The 25688-nt window shown below is 48.8% G+C and overlaps 1 protein-coding gene across 8 annotated transcripts in view; it reads left to right on the forward strand.

Moving 5' to 3' along the window:
• kmt2cb (lysine (K)-specific methyltransferase 2Cb) overlaps positions 1-25688 on the forward strand; it is a 54439-nt gene that overhangs the window by 16778 nt on the left and 11973 nt on the right. For 4 of the 8 annotated variants that reach the window (XM_047028074.1, XM_047028071.1, XM_047028075.1 and 1 more), the window contains 32 exons: positions 129-203; positions 624-1279; positions 3358-3483; positions 5238-5354; positions 5870-5974; positions 6097-6201; positions 6293-6474; positions 6731-6895; positions 7026-7132; positions 7224-7304; positions 7672-7884; positions 8162-8281; positions 8712-8837; positions 8934-9064; positions 10204-10393; positions 10531-10623; positions 13530-13577; positions 14569-14709; positions 14828-14860; positions 14946-15086; positions 16626-16776; positions 16906-17141; positions 17318-17391; positions 17878-18078; positions 18302-20287; positions 20460-20773; positions 20895-22387; positions 22554-22665; positions 22747-22828; positions 22940-23003; positions 23537-23769; positions 23949-25619. In XM_047028074.1, coding sequence (XP_046884030.1) covers positions 129-203; positions 624-1279; positions 3358-3483; positions 5238-5354; positions 5870-5974; positions 6097-6201; positions 6293-6474; positions 6731-6895; positions 7026-7132; positions 7224-7304; positions 7672-7884; positions 8162-8281; positions 8712-8837; positions 8934-9064; positions 10204-10393; positions 10531-10623; positions 13530-13577; positions 14569-14709; positions 14828-14860; positions 14946-15086; positions 16626-16776; positions 16906-17141; positions 17318-17391; positions 17878-18078; positions 18302-20287; positions 20460-20773; positions 20895-22387; positions 22554-22665; positions 22747-22828; positions 22940-23003; positions 23537-23769; positions 23949-25619 — 9572 coding nt within the window. The remainder of the gene's footprint in view (positions 1-128; positions 204-623; positions 1280-3357; positions 3484-5237; positions 5355-5869; positions 5975-6096; positions 6202-6292; positions 6475-6730; positions 6896-7025; positions 7133-7223; positions 7305-7671; positions 7885-8161; positions 8282-8711; positions 8838-8933; positions 9065-10203; positions 10394-10530; positions 10624-13529; positions 13578-14568; positions 14710-14827; positions 14861-14945; positions 15087-16625; positions 16777-16905; positions 17142-17317; positions 17392-17877; positions 18079-18301; positions 20288-20459; positions 20774-20894; positions 22388-22553; positions 22666-22746; positions 22829-22939; positions 23004-23536; positions 23770-23948; positions 25620-25688) is intronic. The other 4 variants (XM_047028077.1, XM_047028073.1, XM_047028076.1 and 1 more) reach the window with 4 other exon arrangements.

Raw genomic sequence — 25688 nt, forward strand, 5'->3', positions numbered from 1 at the left:
TGCATGTGAGAATGTGTGTGTGTGCGTGAAGTCCGTCATTGCTTTTGTAACCTTACATCTTTCCACAGTGAATCCTATTGAATTGAGTTTCCTGATTTAACATTTCCTTCTCTGTCCACTTCCTGCAGTTTCAGGCGAAGCTGATGGTGATGGGGGGGCCAAGGAGATTCCTGTCAACAAAGACACAACTAAGGCCCTATCAGGTTGGTCTCACCAACTTGGTCATTCATTCCTCTGAGCGTCATTAGCAAACTAGCACCTAATATTGACTACATCCACATACATAATAAAGTGTATTCACATACTAGATATGTCAGGTTGCTTATATAATACTAGATGTTAGAGGGGTCTATATAATACTAGATGTTAGAGGGGTCTATATAATACTAGATGTTAGAGGGGTCTATATAATACTAGATGTTAGAGGGGTCTATATATAATACTAGATGTTAGAGGTCTATATTAGGTGTTTAATATAGACATACTTTCTTTAGCAACTTACCATCTTGGTTAAATATGCAGTCGCCAGTTCCCTATGCCTTCTGCTAATTTATGGGAATGTACTAAAATGTGTGTCATCATTCCGACCTGTGTGAACAATATTTGTTTGTTCTTGTCTTTAGAAATTCCACCAGTAGGAGAGACCGTGGAGAAGTTGGATCAGCCCTCGCCCACGCAGCTGTCGGTGAGGCCAGAGCATCCACAGGACACTACAGGACCCACGAAGCCAGCAGAGACAGAAGCCCATTCTGTTCAACTCAGCACAAAGGAAGTCAAGGCCATCATCTCACCCACCAAAGAAGCTACTACCGCGCCGCTCACGGTCAAGGATGAGCCCATGGACGTGTGGCCCTCGGGACCGCTGTCGGCAGCGCTGGAGACGGCCCCCAAGGAGGCCAGGGAGCGGAGGAGGGGGGAACATGTTCCTGGAAGCCTGGCCGAGAGGGCAGAGTCTCCGGAGGCTGTGGAGGACATGGACACCAGCCTGGAGAGCAAGTCTGGCCTCTTCCACCTCAGCCCATCCTCCTCCGACTACAAGCCCCACAAGGCCTCCCTGGACAGGTTGGCGGAGATGGCTGCCTCTCCCACCCACTCCTCCCCTCTCGCCAGGGGAACCTCCCCCAGAGAGCCCCCCCACCCCCATGGCCTCCCTGGCCAGGGGGAGCACACAGGCCTGGTGACCTCCACCACTCACATACCACTCACACCCAAGATCGGCATGGGGAAGCCAGCCATCACTAAGAGGAAGTTCTCTCCTGGGAGGCCCAGGGTTAAACAGGTTGGGAACTCAATTCTACTTCTTCTGCTGTGGCTAACCCTAATTGGTGATGATTTTTTTTCCCTCTTCTTTTAAGAAGACAGCTTTGCAGAGTAGGTCAGATTGTTGCAGTTCGGCGATACGCTGCTCGTCATGTATTTAATGAGGGCTGTGGAGATTTTAAGGACTGGGATCTTGCAGGTGGATTAGATATTGTGTCGTAAGCCGCCGTTTCCAGGGTTTAGATCCGATCTGCCTACTTGTCATCGAATACAGTCAAGCAGAGCTTGCAAGCTCCAGTGTGTGTATTTATGTATTCTGAGAGCAACAAAGAGGCAAGACCTCTCCCCCAACCCTAATCCCCACCCCCCCCCTCCACCCCCCTTCCCCTTCTGATTTAATTTGCCGTCAGCCTGGTCCGTTTCAGTACAAGCATCCATTCCTCTTTAACATGTGACAACATCCAACATCCTCTTCGTCTGTGTCCATCATTCATCTCCAAACAACCTGATGAACTATGTCTACTACAAGAGACAAAAAAAGCATTTTTAAGCCAAATGTATAACCAGGAATTTAATGACACCCATGGCTATGATATATTATGGATGATGCAAAGTGGATTTTTTTTTTGTCCTTCAGATAACCAATTACGTATGTAAACAGGAGGGTGGTTTCCACAAGTTGTAGGACTTCGCGCTGTGCAAAGTCTAACACGGTTCCGTCCTGTCTTTTCTGCGCTCTTGACAGAAGCACACGCCGTCAGTCGCTGACTTAACGCCCACCCCACTCGTTCTGTCAACACGCCAGGCACGCAGTTGCCATGGCAAGAGGTTGCATGGCCTCTTTCCTGCTGCACGGGGCTTGCCTTGGCGAGCGCTGCTGGGTGAAGGTTGCTGTGCGACTAACACGATTGTGCTTCTCTCTCTGTCCGTCTACGCAGGATCTCCTGCTAAAGGTTATGGGCAGCCAGATCATTGTACGCATCACCTTTAACATGTATACACTATATGCAATATATATATATATATATCTGATGATCTGATATATATACACACGAATATATGGTTTAACAGTTTACCCAATATATAAAACACCATCAACAGAGCTTACCATCTGCAATTTGACCTTGTTGTCAGAATATTCTTTCAAACCCAAGGGGTAAACTATCTTTTTCCATATTAGCGTTCCATTTTAGAGTATTCCATACATAGTACACCCATTTTAATTCACAAAATGCACCCTCAATTGGATTTAATTTACTTAACGATTGATCTAGCAGTATGTTTTTGCCATTGTGTTCATGCAAAATCAGTTGAGTCTGGGTCAGACTAGATCTCTTGGGTGATTCTCAAGGGAGTTTTCTACTCAATAGATGAGACCTCTGTCCACTAGCTCTATCCACTATAGAGGTGTTCCTTTTGTGAAACTGATTTTGTAATGAGAGCCAGTGTTTTGTAATGAGATCCAGTGTTTTGTAATGAGAGCCAGTGTTTTGTAATGAGATCCAGTGTTTTGTAATGAGATCCAGTGTTTTGTAATGAGAGCCAGTGTTTTGTAATGAGAACAGTTGATATAAACAACTTAAAAGGTATACGCGAAACAGAATCAAGACTAGATATCCACAACTCTAATGCATACTATACTTTATCCTAACAGCACACATCTACTTCTTGAAACACTGTCTCATTTCAACTAATACTTTTTTCCAACCATCTGCATGTCATCTTCATTGTTCTGTGTCATGTAAAACCCAAAGAACGAAGATCAAAATAACAAAATGGGTCGATATCTGATGATCGCGAGTGCTCACAGTATAAACATCTGTATTAAGTTCATGTCCAAGTGTGTCTGATCCTTTGCATCAATAGCTCAGCTTAAACTACCTCATGGTGGGGGTGGGTTGATTCCCCCCCCCCCCCCCCCCCCCCCCAAAGCTACGCCTAAGCTCACTGCATCTCTCTCTTTAACATCTCTCTGGTTATGTTTTTGTTTCTTGGCTGGCCTTGGTTTTTAAGTTGCTGCATTTTGTCGCCCTCCCTCTCTCACCCAACCCCTCCTCTTACTCCTGACCCCTCCCCGTTCCCCCTTACCCACCTTAGGGCGCATGGAGCCCCCATAGCAGTGTGAGCTCCCCCTCGTCCTGGTCCCCCGACCAGCCAGAGGGGTGGGACGTCCCAAAGACCAGGCAGCCCTCCAGCTCAAGCCCCGGCTGGAGCATCCGAGTGGTAAATACCCCCTGGGGCTCTGCAGAGGGAGAGCCAGCGGTAGCCTCTCCCGTGAGCGACGTAGACTAGCGGTGCCGACACGTGTTGACTCGCGTCACTGGGCTTTCGGCCAACCGTCACCGTACATTGCTACAATCGGGAGCGCGTGTCTTACGGAAGAGAAACCAATCGCATAGAGGGACTGTATCGAATTGCAGATCCTTTCCGTTTCTCTCCAGAATGTTCTTTGACAGCCTTGTGATTGAACTCAGGGTTGGAGCTATTTATGTTTGTCATGCTGTATCTCAGAGAGCGGACAGATAATAGAGCAGTGATTAACACTAATGATCGCTGTATCCTTCCTGGCCATATGCAATGCTGTTTCCCTGCCTGGAGCCAGAGATGTTTTTCTGATTGTTGGTCATCTTTTTAAAAGTGTTTGTTTGCTTGTTGGGATGTCTGGCCTTATTTGTTTGAAGCTGATGGTGGATGCCTGAAATCTGTCACTTTGGAGACAATAGCTTGATTACTGCCAGATTTATGGGAAGGTTACTTGTGAAGTTCTGAAAGGGCGCCCAGCCAGGTTCAACAGACACCTGGAAGGGGGTCTTGAGAGAGAAGGGTTGGAAATTGTGTTCAAATGGGTTTTTTGGAAGTAGTTTTTAAATGTGATTATTCCTGGGGCCCCCTTACCGAAAATACACAAACTACTTTAAAATAACTCAAATTGAAATGAAAAACAGCAACAACAACCTTCTGTCCGCAGCCCATAAATGCCTAAACACCTCACTGTCACACTAAAAAGGCTGTGACATTTTTTAAACAACCATTATGCTAAGACACTTCATAGTAAAAATCTAGGGAGGGGTGAAGTAGGAGTATGATTCAGAAAATGACTGGTGGGACAGCTATGTTAATCCTATAAATTCAAAATCCCCTAAATAAACACTAGTGTGTAATATATGAACTGTTTGTTATTATCTTTGCTTTGAAATCAGGAGAGAAATGCAGGTCTCCCTTTTTGCCTCAGCGATTAATTTAAGAAAAGTGTAGGATTTAGTGTGCCTGTGCCGTGTGGAACATGTGGCACAGGCACGTGTGGGCCTGTCAGTTTGACCCGTGTCCAGATTCAGTTTGAAAAGTGCACAGTGTTTCCCACACAGACTAATTTGTGGCAGTGAGCCACAAAATCAACACTGGCCGCCACATATTGCGTTTCGTAAATCTTTTTTTTTTAAACACTATTTAGGTTCAAACACGCAGCGTATTCGTTTAGCTGCATTTCCTTTCCCTGCTCTCCCTCCGTCTCTCTGTCACTCACGCGTTGTTCTCTCATACACACACAGTCACAAGGTCAGCACACGTTAGCAAGGATGCATACATATGCCGTTTTAGTAAGACAGCTATATCAGCGAGCCTTCAGCATTAGTGCCGTAGCTAAAGGTCTAGGAAAGTTGAGACTACTTTTCGCTAGGTACCTACGAACATGTGTTAATCGAAGGTTCCCCTTCGTTCTTTTGGTGAGCAAAAAGCACAAATGGCTTTCTAATCTGTGGGAAACACTGGTGCAACAGACCATTTCTATCCTGTTTGCAGTTTGCTTACTTCTTTCTGCAGTGTCACGTTGTCAGGGAATAGGCTTATTTGTCCCAGGCAAAAGCAATCATGCACAGAAAGTAGAACTGTAAAGTACTGGGTGTGTCTTTCCAGGTCCAGTGTGTGTGAATACACCCCAACTGAGATATGTGTGTGCGTGTGTGTTCCTTTGTCCACAGGGTCGAGGGTCCGCCTTCCCGGGTAGGAGGAGGCCCAGAGGGGCGGGGCTGTCGGGCAGAGGGGGGCGTGGCCGAGCCAGGGGGAAGAATGGAGCTTGTCCTTCAGTGAACTCTGGGGTAGGCCACAGTCACCTCCCTGCTTTAACCCTGCCCAACATGGCCAACATGGCCTCCACACCTACCAGACATCGACTTGTATTGAGAATGTATCTTCTGGCTATGCTATCTGACAAGTTTCCTGTGTGTGGTGGGGTGGGGTGGGGGGGGATACTGTGTGCAGGGCTGTGTGTATGTTGTAAACGGTAATTACAAACTTGTTGACAGATCAATCTGTTTTAATTATTCAATTTACAAACTCGGCTCTAGGGAGCGTGTTACTCAATACCTGAAGGGTGATGCAACACCAACCATGAAAAGGCTAATCAATATTCCAATACAGAGGCTGCCTAGTTTGGAAGATCTTCTGAGGCTCCGTCACATGTAGAGGCTGTATAGGGGGGAAGAATTAAAACCTTGTGAAACGAAAATGTCGATTTGATCTCCCACGACATGAAACGGTGCAACGAAAGGTTTCGATGCTCAAGTGAAAACACCGTAACCTGTGTGTCCGTGCGTTTGACGACCACCTCCAGGTGACGACCATGGAGACGCCATACCCCGTGAAGGAAGAGGAGGACAACGCCATGCACAACACGGTGGTCATATTCTCCAGCAACGACAGTTTCACATTGAAACAAGTGAGCATCCTCGTTTGACTTGACTCCAACCCGGGGAAACCGTTGCTCGGTCCTTGATCTGTCTGCCGTTTGTCGGTGTGCGATTTAAAAGTGTTGAGCTGTGTGGGATTTCTGTGCTCCAGGACATGTGCGTGGTGTGTGGGAGTTTCGGGCTCGGGGCCGAGGGCCGACTCCTCGCCTGTGCTCAGTGTGGACAGTGCTACCACCCCTTCTGCGTCGGCATCAAGGTGAGCCCTCTCCTGTGCCTGGATCATCCTGCGCCGTTCTTCCCGCCCCTCGAGGCCACATTCTAGGATTTGACCCGGTCGTCTTCCCCAGATCACCAAGGTGGTGCTGAGTAAAGGCTGGCGCTGCCTGGAGTGCACGGTGTGCGAGGCGTGCGGCGAGGCCAGCGACCCGGGGCGCCTCCTGCTGTGCGACGACTGTGACATCAGCTACCACACCTACTGCCTGGACCCGCCCCTGCAGAACGTGCCCAAGGACAGCTGGAAGTGCAAGTGGTGAGCACGTAGATACTGTGCCGATGCCAATTTGTTAGCCTCTTTCCTGTCTATGTTCTGTCTTTGGAACTGGGTTCCAGTCAGTTCAGGTAAAAAATTGGTAAAAAAAGCAACTTAAGCTTCTGTTTTTTTTTTGTTTTTTTTTACTAAATAATAATTATAATAAAAACAAAAAGAAAGAACGTTAGATTTTCATCCATTGAGCTCCTGAAGCAGCCCTCCAGTGACCGGCTCTCTCTGCCCCGCCCCCCCCCAGGTGTGTGTCCTGCACCCAGTGCGGTGCCACCTCCCCAGGCCTGAGGTGCGACTGGCAGAATAACTACACCCAGTGTGCCCCCTGTGCCAGCCTGGCCTCCTGCCCCATCTGCCAGCTGGACTACGGCGAAGGAGAGCTGGTGGTGCAGTGCCGCCAGTGTGACAGGTGGCCAAAGTCATTTCCTCCCCTCGAAACAACTTTTGTCTTTGGGTTTGTTGGCCATTTTCCCATGAAGCCATTCTTTAGGCATAACCCTCCCTCTGTGCCCCCCCCCCCCACACACACACACCCGTAGGTGGATTCACGGCTCCTGCCAGGGTCTCCATTCGGAGGAGGACGTGGAGAAGGCGGCAGACGGCAGTTTCGACTGCACAATGTGTCGAGCTTTCAAGATCACCAAGAGTAAGCAGCCCGTCACACCTTGCTACTGCATTTGACCTCGTCGGTCCGTCCGTCTGTTTTTCTGTCTAACTCATGTTATCTTGTGCCTCAGCAGCGGCGGCGACAGCCAAGGCCAAAGACTCTATTGAGCCTCCAGCTATGACGCATATTGTCACAAAGGCTAAAGAAATGGGTAAGCAGATACCCGGCTGTTGGCTACATCCATACAGAGAATAGAATTGAGGATTTTCTTCCAGTGGAGGCTTAACAATCTTTTCGAACTCCTTCGACAATAGATAACGAATAAGGGTTCAAATGTTGCTATGTGGTGTAACTTTTAGACAGATGGTGTTCCGTTTAACCAATGTTTTTAGTAGCTAACTAAGCTTGCTCCAGGTTGGCCCCGAGAACTTGGAAGGATATTGAATCTTTTAAACTCACTGGAAGTAAATAGTGCTCTGAAGGACTCTTCGTGTGAGACATGAGAAAGTCACAGCGGTTCCTCGAACGAACCCTCGGCAAACTTATTTCGCTTGACTCGTGCTCGTGTGTTTGGTCAGACTTGGTGAGGACGTACACCCAGGACGGCGTGTGTCTCACAGAGTCCGGGCTGTGCCAGCTGCAGAGCCTGTCGGCCGCGGCGGCACGGCGCCGGAAGCCCAAGCCCAAGCTGAAGCTGAAGATCATCAACCAGAACAGCGTGGCCGTGCTGCAGGGGCCCGGGGAGCTGCCCTCGGAACAGGCCCGCCACGAGGACACGGACGACCACAGAGGTGCTTTCAACACAAACACACACCCTCGTCAGACCTCTGGTCGGCTGGACTGGAAATGCACGTTACACGATATTGAGGGGGAGAGGAGTTTGTTTTCGATCGAGCCACCCAGTCTATAGGGAGGCTTGGGATGGAAAGGTTGCTTCACCCAAAGTGAATGCTCCGTCGAATCTTTGAGGTTTTTTTAGGGATTAGACATTGATCCGTTCCAAAAGTGGGTTTTCCCCCCTCGTGTGACCAGGGCTGTCTCATCCCTGCCTCCTCATCCCCCTCACAGAAGCAGAGCTCCTGGACTGCGATGCCAAGTCAGACTCCAGCCCGGAGCGGGAGCCTGCAGAGGAGGACTCCAAGGGGGCCGACAGCAGCAAGAAGAGGAAGAGGAAGCCGTACCGGCCGGGTAGGGCACCTGATTGGAGGAGACAGCTCCTCTGGAGCGTGAAATGGTGCAGTACGTGCCCAGCTCTTGCTGCAGCCCTGCTAGCACGGCCCAGGCCACGAAGAGCCATTGTATTTTAGATTTGTCTTTGATTTTGTATACGGTTTTCTTAAAGAGACTCTCCCTCTTCAAGTAATTATATGAATCCCGACACCAAAAGAGAACCTATTCAATATCCATATTCATTCAGTAGCCCACTCGAGCTGTTTGCTAATGGAACTGACATCAAAGTAGAGCTCTTAGGGAGTCGGACGTATGCAAATGAGGATATTTACCTTGATTAAAATACGTTTAGTAGCTCTTTGATCGTTTGTATTCCTGTCTGTGGATAAGTAGGAGAGATGTAAGTGTGTGTGTGTTTTTCCCTCGGTTAACAACCTCTTCTATCCAGGCATCGGAGGGTTCATGGTGCGTCAGAGGAGCCGGCCCGGACTGGGCCTAGGCAAGGCCAGGCGATCACTGTGCAGGAAGGATTCATCCGGTTCTGTGTCTGAAAACCCCATAGGAAAAGATGACGGTCAGGGCATTGATTATTTATCAAATGGCCAACATACGCACAGTTTGAATTGAATATGAAAGCATTGAATGTCTGTAGTGTCTGACCCATTTGCAGGATGGGGAGAGCCGTTACCTGACACGCCCGTGGATGACATTCCCCCGGGACCAGAGGTGCCGGAGAAGATCAAGAAACGCTACAGGAAGAAGAAGACCAAACTGGAGGAGGCCTTTCCCACCTACCTTCAGGTCAGCCATCCGCTCACAGACAGCGCCGCTTCACACAGTCTAGAAACAGTAAAGGCAGGATGGCTAGACTATTTTTTATTTTTGTTAGTAAGTAGCTATTGTCACTGTTTGTTTTGTTTTTAAGCGCAATGGTTCCAAGGATGCAATGGATCAATGAGGAATTGAACGAGTAATTGAACAAGTCCTAAATGTAGAAGTCTTATTTCCGTTCAGTACGTTTTGCCAAGGCACCCGTTCATAGATGGGACCGATAGCCTGGTCACGTCACATTGTATCTGCATAAAGAACTCACCCATGGGAGGGCTGAAAGGGTGGAACTGCTCTGCATGGCAACCACTTAAAGACAGGCCCCTTTGGAGAGCACAGCCTCTTCTGTGTGCATTCTTAAATGACTGGATAGTAAATCGCCCGGAGGATAGTCCTTCCTCTCTGATCAGCCCCTTCCCTGCCCCCCCCCCCCCCCCCTCCCCACACACACACACAAACACACACACTTCAACATCAACTCTGAAGAAGTAGGCACCAAGTCTTTAAATAAAAAATAAATAAAAAACACAACTCAATGTCACCTTTCATCGGGGGCCAAACAGAGGAGAGATGCGAGGTGCATTCAGCCACGGGGCAGCTGTCAGCAGCGCTCTGGGTCCCGTCGCAGGGGGGGCAGAGCCCCGATGAGGAGTAGGGTTGGGGTGGGGGTGGGTCCAACGTAAGGGCTCTGACACAAAGAGGAGCACATCTGATTAATAATTGAAATGGTGACGCGTTGGGCTTTTAATGTCTGAGCGCGGTGAGGAGGAGCAGTCACATGGTCAGGGGCTGACGAGGGCAGACAGGCAGATGCACACAGGGGGAGAGAGAGGAGTGTTGGGGGAGGGAGGCAGGCAGGGAGGGAGGGAGGGAGGGGAGGGGGTTGTCAACGTCACCAGAGGCAGTGAGAGCATTGGTTGTTTTCGTCTCAGTGTTTACCCCCAGGATCTCCACCACCTAACTGACTGTGTGTCTGAACCCTCCTACTTAGTATGCGGTGGAGGTGTGCCTCCCCCCTAACAGCAGTCAGTCCCACGGGGGGACCTTGATCAGAGTGAGGCTGGCAGGCCGGAAGGCCTGGAAAGTGATCCCAGTTGTTGTGTCATGTATAGGAGGCCTTCTTCGGCAAGGACCTGCTAGACAAGAGCAAGCAGAGGCATCAAGGGGTGGAGTCGGGCCTCTTGGAGGAGGGCCAAGGCCAGGCGGACAGGAAGCACCCGACCGCCAGCTTCCTGGACCCGGCCTCGGACCCCCTGCTCAGCGCGGCCACCACGCCCATCGGCGCCAGGGCCACAGTACCACGTATGTCACACGCTCGCACACACACACACACACACACTACACTCTGGCATTCTACCAACATTGGCTGCTGTCATGGCATTGTGTGTTCTCATTGAGCCAGGTTTCATCATGTTACGGTCTGTGTTGTTGGCCAACAGAGACGAGCGAGGAGCCTCTAGTGGATCTGTCTGACGTTCTGAGCACTGACACAGACCTCTTGGGAATGCTTGGGAAATCAGCTACCGATCCTGGTATGTGTGGGAGAAATGAAAGGATTGGCGTACTGGCAATGTGTTCATCCTAATCAGTAGGTCTAGTCTTACGGGACATTCACACATGCAGCGGCGCATCAAGGCGTCTATATTGTTGATGAAAGGGGGAGAAGCCGATGAGCGGTGCCGAGCTAGCGATTGGAAGTTGAAAAATGAAGCCACTTTATCCAGTCAGCGAATCCCATACGCAAACCTGTGGTGTCCACATTTTTGTATGATTACCAAGGTCTAAACAAAAACACAGTAGCATAGCCATCAGCATCTTTTGGTCGGTCTAATGTAAAACAGACAACCCAGCTAGCTGGCTAGCTAGCCGCACGCCGCTTTCAACTTTGTCAACGCCCACACAGAGCGTTGAGCCCATTACCAGCAGAGCTGCAGAGTCGAGTCCATTCACTGCGCCGCTACCTGTGTGAATGCACCATCACCTCATGTTACCTTCTTATCTGACATTAGAATTTCCGTTGATATCTTCATACTGATTATAAATTGCAGTCTTGTAGGTACGCCCGATGCTTAGACCAGGAGGAAAGCTATCAGGATCTGTCAGAATAAACAAGGACTGCTTTGTGTTCATTCGCCTGCTTTTCTGCTGTTTCAGCCGCTGTTTCTTATGTCTGTGTTCACTTTAAAAATGAGCCATGACCTTCATGCTTCAGAGAGGTTTTGCAGCAGATTCCCCCTCTTTGATCTATTCATTATTCCTGATTCCTGTCTGTTGTTACTCTCTCCACTTAACGGACTGATAAATGTGTATAAACTCCAGAACCTAGACTGAAGTCAAGAGCCCCAAAAATAATCTATATATTATATGTATACGACTGTGTGTGTGTGTGTGTGTGTGTGTGTGTGTGTGTGTGTGCGTGTGCGTGTGCGCGTGTGTGTATGTGTATATACATACAGTGCCCTCCAAAAGTATTGGAACAGTGAGGCGAATTCCTTTATTTTTGCTGTAGACTGAAAACATTTGGGCTTGACATCAAATAATGAACGTGAGACCAGAGATCAACGTTTCAGCTTTTATTTCCAGGTATTTACATCAGGATCTGATGCACAACTAAGAAAATATCACATTTTGTTTGAATCCACCCATTTGTCATGTGATCAAAAGTATTGGAACAGATATACTTAAAACATATTTAAGTGAATAAGACTTAATATTTAGTTGCAAATCCTTTGCTTTCAATAACTGCAGCAAGTCTGTGACCCATTGACGTCACCAAACTTTTGCATTCTTCCTTTTTGATGCTTTCCCAGGCTTTCACTGCAGCCTCTTTCAGTTGTTGTTTGTTTTGTGGGGTTCCTCCCTTCAGTCTCCTCTTAAGCAGGTAAAATGCATGCTCTATAGGGTTTAAGTCTGGAGATTGACTTGGCCAGTCTAATACCTTCCATTTCTTGCCCCTGATGAACTCCTTTGTTGTTTTGGCAGTGTGTTTTGGGTCGTTATCTTGCTGCATGATGAAGGCTCTGCCAATCAGTTTGGTTGCATCTTTCCTTAAATTGGCAGACAAAATGTTTCTGTAGACTTCCGAGTTCATTTTGCTGCTGCCATCATGTGTTACATCCTCAATGAAGATTAATGAGCCCGTCCCAGAAGAAGCCATGCAAGCCCAAGCCATGACATTACCTCCACCGTGTTTCACAGATGAGCTTGTGTGTTTGGGATCATGAGCAGTTCCTTTCTTTCTCCAAACTTTAGCCTTTCCATCACTTTGGTAAAAGTTAATCTTTGTCTCATCAGTCCATAAAACTTTGTCCCAGAATTTTTGAGGTTCATCTCTGTACTTTTTGGCAAATTCCAGCCTGGCCTTCCTATTCTTCTTGCTAATGAGTGGTTTGCATCTTCTGGTGTAGCCCTTGTACTTTTGTTCATGAAGTCTTCTGCGAACAGTAGATAGTGATACCTTCACTCCTGCCATCTGGAGGTTGTTGCTGATCTCACTAACAGTTGTTTTAGGGTCTTTCTTTACAGCTCTCACAATGTTTCTGTCATCAACTGCTGATGTTTTCCTTGGTCTACCTGTTCGACGTCTGTTACTTAGTACACCAGTAGTTTTCTTCTTCTTCAGGACATTCCAAATGGTTGTACTGGCTATGGCCAATGTTTCTGCAATGGCTCTGATTGATTTTCCATCTTCTCTAAGACTCACAATTGCTTGTTTTTCACCCAAAGACAGCGCTCTGGTTTTCATGTTGTTTTCACCTCTGAATACAGTCTGCATAGACAAAACCTATCTTACCCAATCTGAACCTGAGTGAAGACATTCAGTGGTATTTATTGATTGAATAATGTATGTAATAGGACACACCTGGGCAACAAAACACACCTGTCAGTCACATGTTCCAATACTTTTGCTCACGTGACAAATGGGTGGGTTCGAACAAAAAGGTGATATTTTCTAATTTGTGCATCAGATCCTGATGTAAATACCTGGAAATAAAAGCTGAAACGTTGATCTCTGGTTTCACATTCATCGTTTGATGTCAAGCCCAAATGTTTTCAGTCTACAGCAAAAATAAAGGAATTGGCCTCACTGTTCCAATACTTTTGGAGGGCACTGTACATACATACATACATACATACATACATACATACATACATACATACATACATACACACACACACACACACACACACATTCTATATATATATATATATATAATTTTTTCTAATTCTTTTACATGTCACAATCACCATCCCCATGACAATGGGTTCGATTCTGATTATGGCTTTTCAAAGTGCTGATTGTATTCTGTCCTGTCTACCCTCACCCCTTTATGCTTTTCATAATGATCTCATACATTAGTTGCGTGGTGTCTGCTTCTTCTGTACTTTTTTGTTTGTTTTTTACTTCACTCATTGTATCTGGTTTGGGTTCCTTCAGGTCTTGATTTTTGCCCCTTCCAATGCGACAACTCACCTCCTCCTTTTGGTAAGGGCGTCACATCCAGTTTGTGGCTAGCAGTAGTGCATTCTCCTCCATTGGTTGTGTTTACGTGTGTGTGTGTGTGTGGACGCAAATAGTAATAGTAAAGAAAGTTGAAATAGTTTTTTCACGCAAAGCTTTGCATGTTCTAACTTACTCACATTTTCGATCTACTGCTCCAACTGCATATGCTTAGTCACTGCAAGTTATTTTGTGCTCCCTCACAAATTAGAAACATGTCTTTTGTTTTTTCTGGTCTTTCTTTGCGACATGATGTTGTAGAATTAAAGCCACAAACTCAAGGCCAAGCTGCAAAGTATGCTTGAGCAATTCAGATGCCACAGAAAGAGTCTGTTGAAGACGCAATCCCATTTACACTCAGAAATGAGCAATTTAGAGAGAGATGCCATGTAGAGAATCGGGGGCCTTGGTGAGCGGCCTTCTATTTTCTGATGACAGTGAAGGCCTTCGTCTCCCGGCCTCTGATTGGCTGAACAATAGCTTAGCAATTCCACTGAGGATAACATTTGTCCTTGGTCCGGTGTAAACGGTCCTCTATTCATCTTTAAATGCACTTTAACTGGATCTGTTTTTGCCCAAAGGAAAGCCTCGATGGCACTCGGCTCTAGCAATCTTTGAGTTGTGGGTAAAATAGATGCATATTCCCTTGGAAGGAAATAAAATGTAAATTATGTCCCATGGGATTATCTGCCTATCTTTCCATGTAACTTTTTCAAATGTTCTATATTTTTTGTCTCAAAACATAGAAGCTTAGTTCTCTTTGCCTCGATGCATTCTTGCTACAAAACATAAAAATGGCTTAACTCGGAATCATTAACCAATGGCTTTTATTTGTATTTTTTTTTATGATCAGGCTGTTGGGGTAACACACCTCTCATATATATTCTCCACGTGTGCATCAGCACAATTTGCGTGCCATGTTGTTTAATTTGGATAGTGTGTGTGATTGTCATTGCTTGTCCATGTGTTTCCACAGCTGGGCTGGACATGGGATCCCTGGCAGACAGCTCCCCTGCAGCCCCCCAGTCTAACTCAGGACGCAGAACACCCCGCACCCTGCCTGAGGAGCCCCTGGATGGCATCCTCAGCCCTGAACTAGACAAGATGGTCACAGATGGTCAGTAGGAAAAACTCAGCTGCAGTCAGCCACTTGCCCTGACGAATACATTATCATAAATTTCTATCATGGGTCTGACAATAGGGTTTTCCTTCCTTCAAATCTTTTTTGTTGTCAGAATCGATTCTCAGCAAACTCTACAAAATTCCAGGTTTGTCATCAACCCCACTTCTCACTCTCGTACAATGTCGGCGTTGTCTATTGGTGTCTGCTAACTGTTCCCCTTCTGCCTGCAGAGTTAGAGGGTAAGGATGTGGAGGACTTGTTCACTGCCGTCCTCAGCCCCAGCACCAGCCAAACACCACAGATGCCTCACCCGCACGGCCCCGGGCCCCTACACACCACACCAAGCACCAGTCTGGCCCATCCCAACACAGGTGGGCAGGGTATCTGCGGGGTCTTAAAAAGTATTAAAAGTTGATCAATCCATTTTGTGAAAATTAAGGTCCTTAAAAGGTATTAAAAAGTCTTAATCCCGATTTTATAAGGTACTAAATTTTGTTCTAGCTTTATCCAAAGAGTTAGACTCCAAAAAGTATGCATTAATATATTTATTTATTTTCCTCCCCATTACTTTTATAAACAATGACGTGCTCAGTCAGTGAGTCACGTATTTTGCGAAATGCACGGTAAGGTGATGTCGCCCTCCACATCTCGCAAAACAGACTCCGAAATGGGGAAATGTAAATGTGTGGTCTCCTGAGTGGTTGGAGAAGAATGAGTTGATACAATAGATGAAGCCTGTCGCTGAAAACAACCGTGAGGCTTACTGTACATATTGTAAAAAGAAGATTAGCGTAGCCATGCATCTTGAATTGTAGATTTACATGACAACACAGGTTATTCTTTTGAATGAAACACAGTCAGGAACATGAAATAACGTTGGCCCCATTGCCAGTAAACTAAATCATCACACATTCTACCAATGCTAGATATAGGCAGGATACGTAAGCAATGCTAATAACTGTTAGTGACAACATCAAACTACAGCTTGCGGTTTTGATGAACATATGGTCGGAACAGCACCTCTTTTCAGCAACAGCTTCATAGCAAATCCTGCTTTACATTGTCCCAGGTTTTCAAAACTGTCCTCGGTGAAATGGTTCGAGCTAATGAGGAATTGAGGGTCGAACTGCACAGGGATCTTCTCATAGACAAACATCACAGCCCGTCGATTGTTTGGTTCCTTAGGAAGCCTCTGAAAAGTGTCAGCATTCCCCGTACAGCCTGGAACACTGGATTTAATACCGTAGTCCATTTTCAATATGCTAGAACAACTTTCTTCTTTGTTATTCTGTGGAAGTACACAGAGCACCTTGCAGCAAATTTTGGGGCGTGACCAAGGTACAGACCAGAGCCAAATAAGGTGGAGCCACCAAACTGACGTTAGTTCGGTGGCTTTTTCAAAACCTACCGTTTGACAGCTACATTTTTTTTATTGTGAGATTTGCATAGGAAAGAGGTGTTAATGAACTTTGAGGTTCATTGTATGTCCATTTTACCCACTGAACTGTCATTATTCAACTGTGACAAGGTAAATTTGGTTCTGCAATCAATGACCCCTTTAATAAACCTTGCCTTTGCTTTAATTTATTCTTTCGAGCTTTGTTTCTTCCGAGCGTATCTGAGTTCTGTTGTATGGTTGTGCTTTATCGATTTATTTGCAAACTACAACTGTTAAGTTAAAGGTTTGTTGCAGATTAGAACTTGGGCTATGTGAAAGTGGCTATGAGGTCTTAATATTTTGAGAAGTTCTTCAAAAAGTCTGAAAAAGGTATTGAAATTAACTTCAGGATTCCTGCATATACCGTGGGTGGGGCACCCCATCCGGGGCCTGAGAAAAACTTAAGATTCATGGCCTTCAGGATTGAAACACGGCTTGTGTGATCCTTAAAACCTTTCATTTCCCCACAAAGGTAATACCATGTTCCCACGGATGCCCATCATGAACGGTATCATGGGCCAGAACCAGCGTTTCCCCCTGACGCCGCCCAATCAAGGAGCCGGACCTTGCATCCCGGAGAACTTCTCCCCCATTCACCGCATGCCTTTCACTGACAATCCAAGGTATAGTTCAACTTTTACACACATACAGTACCCATTATTATGGCAATTACCGCAAGTTCTGGTTTGGCTTTCTGTCGGCCCTGCTTCCCTGCATGTTAGCCTGCTAACAGTGTTGTTCTGCTTTTGTAGGGACAAGAAGTTTAATCAGATGGGCAGAGAGGCTGTGGGTCCCTGGGCCTCCCCTGCCCATGGCCCCGGCCCACCTCCTCCCGGCCCCGGGGCAGAGGGAGAAACAGAGGCCATGTCAAATGCTCAAAGGAGCACTCTCAAATGGGAGAAGGAGGAGACACTGGGAGAGTTAGCCACCGTGGCCCCGGTCCTCTACACCAATGTCAACTTCCCCAACCTCAAGGAGGAGTTTCCAGGTTTGTCTCCTTGGCCAATCCCTGGCAGTGTTTCTTTATATGTCGAATCAGACCAAACCTTGTCAACAACTCTCAGATTGGTCCCTGAATTATGAATACAGATACAAGGAATTCTGTGCAACCAAATTGAAGTAGGCTCAGTTTGGCTAGTAATCATATTCTCTTTTTTTCTACAGACTGGTCTACAAGAGTCAAGCAAATTGCTAAATTGTGGAGGAAAGCAAGTTCACAGGACAGAGCCCCATATGTGGTGAGATAAATTACAGTACATACTTTTTTCTCTCAGGCAACAGTATACTCTTAACTGGGAAATACATCTGTTCATCCCTAACCAGCGATGGCTATTCACCATTTGTTGCATTGTTATTACTTGAAGGTGAACGTACTCATGTACCTTAGAGGGTCATGTACCTTCCTAGACCTGAGTCTAATTTCTCTTACCAGTATTGATTAAAACATTTGGCTGTTCGTTCACACTGGAAACCTGATTTAGTCTTAGAGCTCACTATGGTCTCTGTAATTAAGTACACAAGAAGTAATTTTATCTGGCAGGTGGCGCGTTAAAGGCCTGCTCCGATTAAAATCTACAAAAAAACAACAATTCTGCCATAAATAGTCTCTGTAGGTTACCATGGCACCGACTGAAATTCTATTGTCTGTCTTTCCTGTCTGTGCACGCCTGTCTGCGTGTGTGTGCGTCTTGACTGTGTGTACGTGCGGCTGATCTGTTCTGCAGCAAAAGGCAAGAGACAACCGGGCTGCTCTGCGCATCAACAAGGTCCAGATGACCAACGAGACGGTGAAGAGGCAGCAACCGGCGCAGCAGCAGCCCCCCGAGGTGTTTGACCCCAACATACCGCTAGACACAGACCTGCTCTTTAAGGACCCTTTGAAACCCAAAGAGTCAGAGCATGAGCAAGAGTGGAAGTTTAGACAGGTAAGGTTGTATTCAGAGAAGTCAGGGTGTGTAAGCACAGGGCAGGTCAGCGTGTGCTCAGTTTAACCGAAGAGGCAGTTCAGAGAGGGCCCCCACAATCCCCTTGTAGATGTAGCACCGTAAACAAAGCCTGTCCCCCTCTGTCTGCTAGTGATGGGAAGGTAACATACCAAGGCTCCCTTTGCACACTAAACCTGATCTCTGTTCTCCGTTCCCACGACAGCAAATGAGACAGAAAAGCAAGCAGCAAGCCAAGATCGAAGCCACCCAGAAGCTGGAGCAGGTGAAGAACGAACAGCTCCAGCAGCAACAGCAGCAGCAGACGGGCAGCCAGTCGGAGAGCGACGGCCCCAACAGCGGCAATCAGAGCCCTGTCTCCCAACCCAGTAACGGCGCTATGTCCCCAATGCAGCAGCTGAACCCTAAAGAAGGCTTTGCCAGGCCCCAGCTGCCTGGGACGCCCACCTCCGGGCCCCCTGAGGATGTGTTCCTGCGCCCCCCACCTCCTCCTCCTTCAGGCCAGTCCTCTCAGCCTCAGTCCCCTCAGGTCTTTTCCCCTGGCTCCTCTGGCTCCAGACCCTCCTCCCCATGGGACCCCTATGCCAAGATGGTAGGGACGCCCAGGCCTCCCGCTCTAGGGCCCAGCGTGTGCCGCAGGATGTCTATGGAGTCCGGCAAGTCTCCCACCTCCCTGATGGAGCAACAGGACAGAGGGAGGCCCTCTCCTGCTCACGAGTCTTTCGGTTCACCCACATCCATGAGCAGCGACCCCTATTCAAAGCCCCCAGACACACCTAGGCCTGTAGGGGAGATGGATCCGTTTCTCAAGCCCATGGGCCCCCCCAGGCCCAGCCAGGCTTCTCAAGGAAGGCCCCCAATGGGTTCCCCAGGCAGGGACCCGTACTCAAGACCGATGATTCGAAATGAGGCTTACCAACGCATGGCCCAGAACAAGATGATACTGTCAGACCCTTATTCCCGGCCCTTGATGGCACCCATTCCGGGTAGCAACGAGTCTGGATCGGTCTCTTTGTTTAAAACACCCATGCCTCCTCCCCAAGCCCAGGACCACTTCAACAGACCAATGCTACATCCCGCTGACCGATACTCTCAGAATCAACAGATTGACCCCTACGCTCAGCCGCCCCTGACACCTCGACCCTCCATGAACGACAGCTTCACAAGTCCCCCCAGAATGGCCCAGCACCACCCCCAGGGAAATCCATTTGCTCAATCTGGGCCAATGCCACAGATGTCTACCAGGAACCCTTACTCTCATGCACCCTCCACCCCAAGGCCGGACCATTTCCAATGTGACCCCTACTCCCAACCACCAGGCACGCCTCGGCCATCCGACCCCTACTCTCAGCCTCCAGGGACCCCTAGACCCATGAATGAACCCAGTGGTCTACCTCGTCCATTCTTTGAGCCCTACGCGCGACCCCCTGGTACACCTCGCCCACACGACAACTACGGGCAGCCGTCAAACACCCCTAGCCCATCCTCAGACCCGTACTCCCAGATTCCATCCACTTCTCGGCCTGGCGGGATGAACCAGTTCCATCATCCAGGTCAGAGAATGTCCCCGTCCCACTCCATGGACCCCTATGCCCAGCCACCTGGTACCCCGCGGCCATCCATGGGGGAGAGGTTCTCCAAATCTCCAGGAAGCCAGAGAGTAGCCATGGACCCATACGCAAACGCCCCAGGGACCCCCAGGCCTGGGACTGGAGACATTTTCTCTCAGCCTGGAGGAACTCCCAGGCCAATGCTGAATGACCCATACGCCCAGCCTCCGGGAACCCCCAGGCCAGGCATGGGCCCGGAAGGCCTTGGTAGACAAGTGCAGAGGCCTGGACCCATGATGAACCAGGACCCTTTCTCCCCACCTCAAGTCCGAATGCAGGAGCCCTTTCAACATCATGGTTCACAAACGCCCAAGCATCCCGGTGTGCCAGATGAAGGGTTCTCTCAGGTATTGTCCAGAAGACCTAATCAGATACCAGTCCATGACCCATATGAGCATGCAGCTATGAACTCTCGGCCACAGCCAACAGAGAGACTAGAGATGAAGGAACAGCAAGGCATGGGGAATCCTGTCAATGCAGTGCAGGATCCCGTACAGCTGGCTAACAACCCTCAACTGTGTGGCATTCCTACTGAAGCTCAGAGTATCCCCCTAATAGACAGCGAGGAGAGGCTGAGACAGGTATGATCACATTTTCTGTAGTTTGTTAAAACTTGCTAACATTTTATTTGAGATATGGTGTGATTGGGGTTCTGTTTTTAGACTTATGAAATATTTGATACCGTGCATAATCATGACTGGAGTTGTGGCATCCGCTGTTTGAAGTCTTGACAGCTGATCTTTTTTTTTCTAGCGTCAGCGTATTCGGGAGCTGATTCTGAAGCAGCAACAACAGAGGAGTGCCATCCGCCAGGAGCGAGGCCCGCAGGACCATTCCATCAACATGGCCCCTGGCACACCCAGACCCTGGCCCCAAGAGGGCCACATCCAGCAGGGGGAGATGTTCAGTCGGCCACCACCTCCTTATCCTGGACCAGGCCCAGTGAGAGGCCCCATGAGGTTCCCTGGACCCTTCCTTGGGGACCAACGGGGCCCTTTCCTCAATGATGGGCAGTTTCCCAGGGCTCAACATCCTGGGGATCCCAATATCAGACACCAGGGCCCAAGGTATGTAAATTAAGAAATTGATATTATGTGATACATCTAAAAGGAGTCTTGTTATTTTATCTGTATGAGGACTACATTTCAAGGATGTGTAGAATGCAGAGAAATCTCCTTTCTCTTTCAGGTTTGCATTTCCACCCGGAGGTCAGGGACCTCATGGAGGACAGGAGTTCTTCCCCAGAGGGCCGCACCAAATGCAGGACGTTCACCCCCAGATGAGACGCTCCATGTCTGTGGACATGGCCAAGTCCATGGGAGGCAACCCGGCTGGGATGCCTCAGCACTTTCATCCTCGGGGAATGCCAGTGCAGCAGCACAACATTATGGGCCAGCCCTTCATTGAGCTCAGGCACAGAGCCGTTGAAAGCAGGCTTCGTCTCCCCTTCAGCCCCTCGGGACCCATGCAGGCCAACATGGACCCGAGTGTCCAGCCTCAGAGGCCTCCTGGCTTCATGGGTGGGCCAGAGTTCCGATTCCCTCCAAACCAAGTCCCCAGGATGATGGATCCCATGGGGAACCAGAGTGGCCAGATATCTGCCAGCATGGAAAACCTTCACCAGCAGCCTCAAATGCAGGGCACCATCATGCCTAGACAGTCACCACTGATGAGATCAATGAGCCAGCCTGCTTCTAATGAGACTCAGAGTATGGCTGGCTCCATGATGCTGCATGGGCAGGCTGAGACAGTCCCCATGACTAGCAGTGAAGGAGTAGAGGAGAAGCTGGACACTGTGGAATCAGCTGTCAAAGACCTTGAAGACGTAGAGGTGAAAGATTTAGTTGACGCTGACTTGGAGAACCTGAATCTAGATCCAGACGATGGCAAAGATTTGGACCTTGAGACAAACGACTTGCATCTTGATGACTTCCTAACCTCAGGAAAGTTTGACATCATTGCATACACGGCAGATCCAGATCTGGATGACATCAAGAAGGACATGTTTAACGAAGAACTGGACCTAAGTGACACTATGGAGGATCACAGTGATGCCTCAGACATCCAGAAGGCTTTGTCTGAGAAGAAGAACTCCAGCGTTACCACAAATTCCTTCAGTTCAACATCTGGAATGGGGAAATCAGAGCTTTCTGCCAACCAGTCCTCAGCAAATATCAAACCTGAAACTTGCACCAATCAGAACTTGGCTTCCCTGCCAACCGAGCAGAGGATCAAGGAGGAAGTTAAAGACGGTCAGATGCCCACGGACGGGACAGACCAGCCAACAGATGAAAGCACTAGTGCTCCAGCTCAGCAGCTCTCTGATTCCACCCCAGTCCTCTCTGGCCTCCTCATCAAACAGCAATCTGAGGACCCTTCACTAAACCCCATGGGAGACTCTGTCAAACAAGCCGACAACCAACCCGACCCAGACGAGACGTCCATGGATGCATTTGGAGGCGACCAGGTGCTGGACCCGAGTGGTCTGACCCTGGCCCAGCAAGCCCTGTTGAGCCAGACTCTGGGTCAGCAGGGCCAGCAGCATCGGCCCCTGCTGCTGGAGGAACAGCCCCTCCTCTTGCAGGACCTCCTGGACCAGGAGAGGCAGGAGCAGCAGCAGCAGAGGCAGATGCAGGCTATGATCCGCCAGCGCTCCAGTGACTCCTTCTTCCCAAACATAGGTAACTTCACATGCAGGAGCGACTGATGGTCACTGACAGTCAAAATGCATAGTGGACAACACTGGGACTTAGGGTCACAGAAAGCAACTCCCATATTCCAAGTGTTTAGTGGTGCTAAATTTACTGACTGCTAATTATATATATTTTTTGTTGTTGCTATTTACAGATTTTGATGCTATCACAGACCCTATTATGAAAGCAAAGATGGTTGCTCTGAAAGGTATCAATAAAGTCATGGTCCAAAACAACATGGGAATGACACCAATGGTTATGAACAGGTAAACACAGGTTTGGGACTGACCTTTTTTGTGGTGTTTATTGTTAGTGAATCCTTGGCTTCAGTGTTTGTCAATTCACAGGTTTCCTCCTGCTCCTGTCACCCCATGTCCTGAAAACAGCCCCCTCCCTCCTCCAGTGGTTGGACAGGTGGCAGAGCCAATAGTCAGTGAAACGTCCCATTCTTTCTTCATTCAACATTAATTTAATATACAAACTTCTGTATGATATCTAAACACAAGTGTTTGACCAAGTTTGACTTTTTCTTAAAACCAGGATAGCAAGCTGACCTCGCAGGTGGTGAGGCCTAACCCCCCCAACTTTGGACCTGGTTTTGTCAGTAAGTGGACCATGTCTATAAAATGTAGTCTTGTACACTTTTTTTATGAATATATTCAATAATAATAAAAAGTGTTAAAAAAGTGTTGTTTTTACATTTGTATTTTTTATAATATTTGTTTTTTTTTGTATTTCTATATTGTAATTGGCAACTTATATTTTATTTGATGACAACTTATATTTTATTTTATTGTACATTTTATTTAATTCTTATTCCACTTAGTACTGCTAGTTTATGTACCCTTAGTATAGATAGTTTACATATTTAAATTTTAGGTTACTATATGTTTATTGTATGCACCTTCCTTCCTTACTTTCATGGCGAATAAATCCCATTCTGATTCTAAAGAATGCGTAAAACAGCGAGAGTGTAGAGTCTGTCTGTTTCTTTCACTCACTCTCTCGTTTGTTGTTTGTGTGTGTTGATGTGGCACTTTATTTAATGTGATGTGAAGCCAAAGGCAATTTTCCACCCTGGTGTTATTCCGGCCTCCAATACATTTTCCTAATCGAATCAAACCTCTCTCTTAACAGATACTGCTCAGAAGGCCCAGTATGAGGAGTGGCTTCAAGAAACCCAGCAGCTGCTGCAGATGCAGCAGAAGTTTCTAGAAGAGAAAATCGGAGCTCACAGAAAGTCTAAGAAGGCCCTGTCAGCCAAGCAGAGAACTGCTAAGAAGGCTGGGAGGGAGTTCCCTGAGGAGGACGCAGAGCAGCTCAAACATGTCACCGAGCAGCAGGGCGTAGTGCAGAAACAACTGGAGCAGGTAAAACGCTCAAGCTGTCTGGGTTAACAATAGCACCGCAGCCCGTCTTCAGGACACACAATCTGTCTGGTCGCTTGGGTCAATGAGAAAATACGTCATTCTTCTAAGTCCTAGATGCTGAAAACCCATTGTAGTTCATGCATTGCATGGCACTTATTTAACACTCTTTGCTCCCTCAGATCCGGAAGCAGCAGAAGGAGCATGCAGAGCTGATCGAGGAGTACAGAGTCAAGCAGCAGCAGCACAGCAGCATGCCACCGTCTGGGATGCCCGCCATGGCGGCCGTGCCAGGGATGCCCCCAATGCAGGGCCCTGTTGGCATCATGCCAGGAGGACCAGTGATGGGCCAGCCCCCTATGAATCCCATGATGCAGCAGGTGCCTCTCCATCCAGGCCAGCCCAACGCGCCACCACGCATGCCCAACGCCCCCGGCTGGCACCCGGGAGCTCCCATGCCCATAGCTGGCCCTGGCATGCCCGTGCTAATGCCCCCGCAGGTGCCCATGAGCAACCCGGCAGCCCAGCCTCCTCAGATTCCCATGGGAAGCCTGCCTCCACACCCACAGATGCCCATCGAGGCCCACCCTTCACAGCCCCAGCAGAAACCTGTTCAGGGAGCCAGCGGCAGCGGGCTAAAGTTTGATGACAACAATCCGTTCAGTGAGGGCTTCCAGGAGCGGGAGAGGAGGGAAAGGTTGCGGGAGCAGCAGGAGAGACAGAGGGTGCAACTCATGCAGGAGGTGGAGCGCCAGCGGGCGCTGAAACAGCGCATGGAAATGGAACAGCAAGGCATGCTGGGGCCTGACGGCAACATGACGCCTCTCTCCCAGATGCCCTTCTTTAATTCGGATCTGCCCCAGGATTTCTTGCAACCCCAAAGACCTCCACAACACCACCAGCAGCAGCAACTTGGCCCCATGTTCCCCCAGCAGCAAGGCATGCAGCCAGGCATGGGTTCCCCCCCCGGGTCCTTCATGCAAGGTGGAGACCGACGGACCATGATGGGCAATGGGATGATGGGCCAGGACATGGGGCATGGTTTCGGGCCAGATAACCTTGGGATGCAAGGAGGCGGCTTTGCCCAGGGTCAACCCAGGCCAAGAAGGTTCAGTGGGCCCGGAATGATGCCCCAGATGCCAGGGGAAGGGCTTCCCTTTGGACCCGAATCTGCCACTCCTCTACCCTCCAACTTCCCTGGCTCGGGCCAGTCTCTCATCCAGCTTTACTCAAACATCATCCCGGATGAGAAGGGAAAGAAAAAAAGAAACCGAAAGAAGAAGAAGGACGAGGATGCAGATTCGGTGAAAACTCCCTCCACTCCTCACTCTGACCTCACCGCCCCTCTGACGCCCTGTGTGTCCGACACCTCCTCCACGCCAACCAGGAACGCCCACATGTACGGGGACCAGGATCTGTCCAGGTCCCCATTACTGGGCTCCTCCACCCCAATCCACTCCGAGCTTGAGAGGCAGCTGTCCGGGGGTCTTTCCTCCGACATGGCCAGGGCCCAGGCTCTGGAGCAGGATCGGATCCTCAGCAACATCAAGCTGGAGCAGACCGAGGCTAGCGAGTGCCACGGCCCCCGGGACAGCCAGATGGGCACTGGGATGGGTGCGGTGAAGGAGGAGGCCTGGAAGGGGGCCTTGTCCCCTTTCCCTGCTGGTCAGAGCCCCTCCCACAATGCCAAGGGCGAGTCTGGGAACGAGCTGCTGAAACATCTCCTGAAGAACAAGAGCACGCCGCCCCGGGGGCTGGCCCACCAGAGGTCTGACGAGAGCCTGCGCTCGGAGGAAGAGGAGGCTGCCGACTGCAAGGCCCTGCTCCGCCAGAGTTCCATGGACAGCAACGGGGTGAGTCCGATTAGTCATGGTGACGGCTACCTAACTTGCACCGTGAGTCACTGCCACCCGGCGTGATTC

The sequence above is a fragment of the Hypomesus transpacificus genome, chromosome 10, assembly GCF_021917145.1.
Source record: "Hypomesus transpacificus isolate Combined female chromosome 10, fHypTra1, whole genome shotgun sequence".
In the NCBI taxonomy this organism is placed as follows: domain Eukaryota; kingdom Metazoa; phylum Chordata; class Actinopteri; order Osmeriformes; family Osmeridae; genus Hypomesus; species Hypomesus transpacificus.